The sequence below is a fragment of the Brachyhypopomus gauderio genome, chromosome 18 (genome assembly GCF_052324685.1).
Source record: "Brachyhypopomus gauderio isolate BG-103 chromosome 18, BGAUD_0.2, whole genome shotgun sequence".
Taxonomy (NCBI): domain Eukaryota; kingdom Metazoa; phylum Chordata; class Actinopteri; order Gymnotiformes; family Hypopomidae; genus Brachyhypopomus; species Brachyhypopomus gauderio.
This window is the reverse complement of record NC_135228.1, coordinates 6254344-6259343: the sequence shown is the minus strand read 5'-3', so window position 1 is coordinate 6259343 and position 5000 is coordinate 6254344. Positions and strand designations below refer to the sequence as shown.

General features: G+C 51.2%; 1 protein-coding gene across 1 annotated transcript in view; it reads left to right on the top strand.

Moving 5' to 3' along the window:
- col27a1a (collagen, type XXVII, alpha 1a) overlaps nt 1-5000 on the top strand; it is a 70303-nt gene that overhangs the window by 6222 nt on the left and 59081 nt on the right. The window contains exon 3 of the mRNA XM_076979690.1: nt 2825-4632. Coding sequence (XP_076835805.1) covers nt 2825-4632 — 1808 coding nt within the window. The remainder of the gene's footprint in view (nt 1-2824; nt 4633-5000) is intronic.

The following is a 5000-nucleotide window of genomic DNA, read 5'->3' as shown; positions in this document are numbered from 1 at the left end:
GTGGAATAGCAGTAGTTTGAAAGTTCTGGAGCTCTTGGAGAGCCAAGGCAGGTAGTGACCCCAGGGGTCACAGGAAAACCATCGCAGTGTGAGGTCTTAGAGGCAAGCCGGGCAGTCTGTGAAATGGGCCAAGCAGCCTCGAAAGATATCAGGGCCTTCTGGACAGGCCAGTGTGCCTCAGGATCAAGGGTCAAGGATCCCTCTGGTGGGCCTCAGGATCAAGAACAGGCCTTTCACGGGCCTTATGATCAGGAACAGGCCCCAAGTGGGAGTAGGCCTCTGGAAGCCCCACTCGGGCCTCAGGAGCAGGGTGAGCGCTGCAGCCCTTGAGATATTCTCTGGGGGTGCTGCAGCTTTGTGGACAGCATCTGGGCCACTTGGGATTGGAGACTCCACACCAGGTCTCCCTGAGGTAACAGGTCTCCCCTCCTTGTATTGGAGACCGGGAGACACGAGATGAACACACAGACACAGTCCCCTCTCGGCAAGAGAATGAAGTCTGATCTAGATATACGCAAATTGGATAGCTTGTCTTATGTTGCAGTCAGATGTTGCTGTCTTGCATTGCTGTCTCACTTTGCTCTCACATTGCTGTCTCACTTTGGTCTCACATTGCTCTCTCTCCCATTGCTGTCCCACACACACTGTTATCTGAATTGCTATCTCACATTGCTCTCTCACACTGCTGTCTCACATTGCTGTCTCACACTGCTGTCTCACATTGCTGTCTCACACTGCTGTCTCACGTTGCTCTCACACTGCTGTCTCACATTGCTGTCTCATACTGCTGTCTCACTTTGCTCTCTCACACTGCTGTCTCACATTGCTGTCTCATACTGCTGTCTCACACTGCTGTCTCACACTACAGTCTCACATTGCTGTCTCACATTGCTGTCTCACACTGCTTTCTCACACTACTGTCTCACACTGCTGTCTCACACTGCTGTCTCACACTGTCTCACATTGCTGTCTCACTGCTGTCTCACATTGCTGTCTCACACTGCTGTCTCATGTTGCTCTCACACTGCTGTCTTACATTGCTGTCTCATACTGCTGTCTCACACTGCTGTCTCACTTTGCTCTCTCACACTGCTGTCTCACATTGCTGTCTCATACTGCTGTCTCACATTGCTGTCTCACACTGCTATCTCACACTGCTGTCTAACATTGTTGTCTCACACTGCTGTCTCACACTGCTGTCTCACATTGCTGTCTCACACTGCTGTCTCACGTTGCTCTCACACTGCTGTCTCACATTGCTGTCTCACACTGCTGTCTCACTTTGCTCTCTCACACTGCTGTCTCACATTGCTGTCTCATACTGCTGTCTCACACTGCTGTCTCACATTGCTGTCTCATACTGCTGTCTCACACTGCTGTCTCACACTGCTGTCTCACATTGCTGTCTCACACTGCTGTCTCACATTGCTGTCTCACGTTGCTCTCACACTGCTGTCTTACATTGCTGTCTCATACTGCTGTCTCACACTGCTGTCTCACTTTGCTCTCTCACACTGCTGTCTCACATTGCTGTCTCATACTGCTGTCTCACATTGCTGTCTCACACTGCTGTCTCACACTGCTGTCTAACATTGTTGTCTCACACTGCTGTTTCACATTGCTGTCTCACACTGCTGTCTCACACTGCTGTCTCACATTGCTGTCTCACACTGTCTCACATTGCTGTCTCACACTGCTGTCTCATGCTGCTATTGAAAGGTGCAGCTCTGACTCTGGCCAGTGTCTGGAAGCTGAAGCTGTGTGTTCTTAACCCTCCGACCTCAGCAGCTGGGTGGCCAGTAGCATCCAAACTCAAGACCAAAACAAGATGATGCTGTGCTAGGAGAGTCTGGTCTCCCAGTCTCAATCAGCTTCTTGTGCACATATGTCGCAAAAAGACAAGTGTGTGTGTGTGTGTGTGTGTGTGTAAAGCATAGAATTTTGTATTTAGAAGCACATGTATGTAATTCTGCATATAGATGTAAATGCATGTGTATGTGTGTGTGCTATTGAGTGGTAATGTGTGTATATCGTAATATGTGTGTGTCTGTGTGTTAATGGGCCCAGTTCATAAAGTATGTAGACAGAATTTCTCTGGGTGTAAATTATAATTTTTCATCGTCAGAGTGGATTACATATTTGATATGTGCTTCTACAACATGTTGTCCTCATGTTCATATGAGTTAATGATTCAAAACAGATCATGGCTCAACAATTCAGTGGAATTCAGTGTACCACCAGTCCCATGACTGGGGCGGGTCAGCCACTCTCAGTGTGGGTCGTTAATATGTATAGCCTCATTTACATGTTTGGATTGACTTTCACCATAATGTTTTTGGGTGAAATGACCACAGTGTGTTGACACCAAGGGGCTGATTATTGGCACACTGATGTGTTAATAGTGAATGCTGTACTGTACATGTTGAGTGTTTGAGTACTGTTTAATGTGTGTGTGTGTGTGTGTGTGTGTGTGTGTGTGTGTGTGTGTGTGTGTGTGTGTGTGTGTGATCTGTATGTTTCAGTGTATATATACTTGTGTATAAATGGGTTAATGTGTATTCTCAAGCTTGTGTTCCTGTGTGTTACCATATTTTACTGTGTATTATCATGTCACTATGTGTTACTGTATGTGAAGAATATCAATAAATTCTGTAAAGCACTTTGAGTTGCATTTATGTATGAAAGGTGTTATACGAATAAAGATTATTCTTATTATTATATTACTGTGTGTTATCATGTGTTACTGATTGCTGTTGTGTGTTACTAATTACTACCTTGAGTTATTGTGTGTTACTGATTGTTATCGTGTGTTACTGTGTTGTAGATGTGGATGTGCTACAGCGGCTGGCTCTGCGTGTTGAGCAGGGTTCCCGTTCTGTCCCCGTCGGTGTCATCTCTCTGCGGTCCGGAGTCATCCTCACGCCCCACGCCCGCGTCACCGCGGCGGCCCGCTCCCTGCTCCCGCCCCTCCTCGCCTGGAACTCCACCCTCGTCCTGAGCGTGCGCTCACACCGTCTCAACTCGGCTTTCCTCTTCTCCGTCTTCTCGGGCTCCCAGGTGCAGCTGGGTCTGGAGATCTCCCCGGCAACGCTGACGTTCCATGCCGGGCCACGGAATTCCGTCAGTTTCCCGTACGACCTCCACGACGGACGCTGGCATCATCTGGCCCTCGTCCTCGGCGGCCGCTCGGTGACCCTTTTCTCTGCCTGTCGCTCTGACGATGTGGGTGTGACCCGAGAGCTCCCGCAGCCGCCCCCGGCCCGCCTGGACCCGCGCGGGACGTTCCGGCTGGGCGGCAGGAGCGCCCTGTTGCGGGGCGTCGACCCGTTTGAGGGGGCCGTCTGCCAGCTGGATGTGGTACCGTCAGCGCGGGCTCGAGGAAACTACTGCAGCGCCGTCCGCAGGCAGTGCCGCGAAAACGACACCTACCGGCCGGCCCCGCCTCCTGCCCTGCTGCCCCTCCCACATCACCATGCCCCGCCCACCTCGACCCAAACACCAATGCCTAACCGCGTCCTCGGGTTCACGGTCGCGCTGAACGGCACTGGAGCCAACGGCACATCCTCAGGGTCGGCACCTCTGCCCACGGCCCCACCCACTTCAGTCAAACCACCTCTGTCTCAAGGACGCTCGCACACCACCACGACCACACCCACTCTCAGAGCTCCTCAAGCCACGCCCCCAAAAAGCCTCAAACGTACTTCCTCCAAGCCCACGGGCCCCACCCCCACAGTATCCAAACCGGCAGGGATTAGACCCACCACATCTAAAGCTCTGCCAAAAGCCGTCCCTACCAAACCCCAACACTCAAAGCCCACAAACAAACCCATCAGCGCAAAGGCAGTTGCATCCATTGGCACCAGCATGAAACCCCTCACAGGGTCAAAATCCACAAGTTCAAAAACATCAGACTCCAAGCTGGCCCCAGCGAAACCCTCTACAATCCCACCAGGCAAGCCAACCGTTCAGAGAAGTTCCCTCGGTAAACCCACCTCGCAAAATACCGGCCCAAAACTAGCAGTGAAAATGTCACACCCCTCAACGCCCCCTACGCCCGGCTCCGCCAAGAGACAGAAAGACCCGTCAACGTCTTCATCTAGCCAGGCTGCGTCCATCAAGAAAACAACCATCACAACAGCTAAAAAGAAGCCACAGGCTAAAACTAACACACAGCGCACTCCCAGACACACCCAGCACACACTCAGGACAACTCCCACACCCACAGCCACGACTATGGACACGCCCAAGGCCACGCCCAGGACCATGCCCACACCCACTCCCATGTCCAGGACTACAGCCACGCCCAGGACCACACCCACAATATCAACCAAGCCCAGGACTACAGCCACGCCCAAGACCACGCCCACAACCATGACCAAGCCAAGGAAGACATCAAAGGCCACACTACTCGACCCTGTTGCTCCAAACATACCAAACACTCCTTCACCTCCTAAACCAACCATTAAGATGGCACAATCTCCTGTCAAAGATGTGACCCCACGAAAGGTCACACCCATACTAGAAACGACCACCATTCTGCCTGCTGATTGGCCTCAGGACTTTGATCTTGATCCGACAATGTTCCCTTTGCTGGCCGGACCACCAGGGCAGAAGGGAGACCCAGGACCTGCGGTAAAAGGCAGAATACTTTGTGTGTGTGTGTGAGTCTGTATGTGAGTCTGTGAATGTGTGAGTCTGTGTAAATGAGTGTGTGATTATATCTCGGTCTGTGTGTGTCTCTCTCTCTCTCTCTCTCTCTCTCTCTCTGTGTGTGTGTGTGTGTGTGTGTGTGTGTTTGGACCATATTCTAGTCGGCATAAACACAAAAACACAGCCTCCTTAAGAAATTCCCACATAGATAGACAGAGAGATAGGAACAGAGAGGCTCAGAGAGAGAGAGAGAGAGAGAGAGAGAGACAGAGAGACACAGACAGAGAGAAAGGAACAGAGAGACTCAGAGAGACAGAGAGACACAGACAGAGAGACAGAGAGAGTTTTAT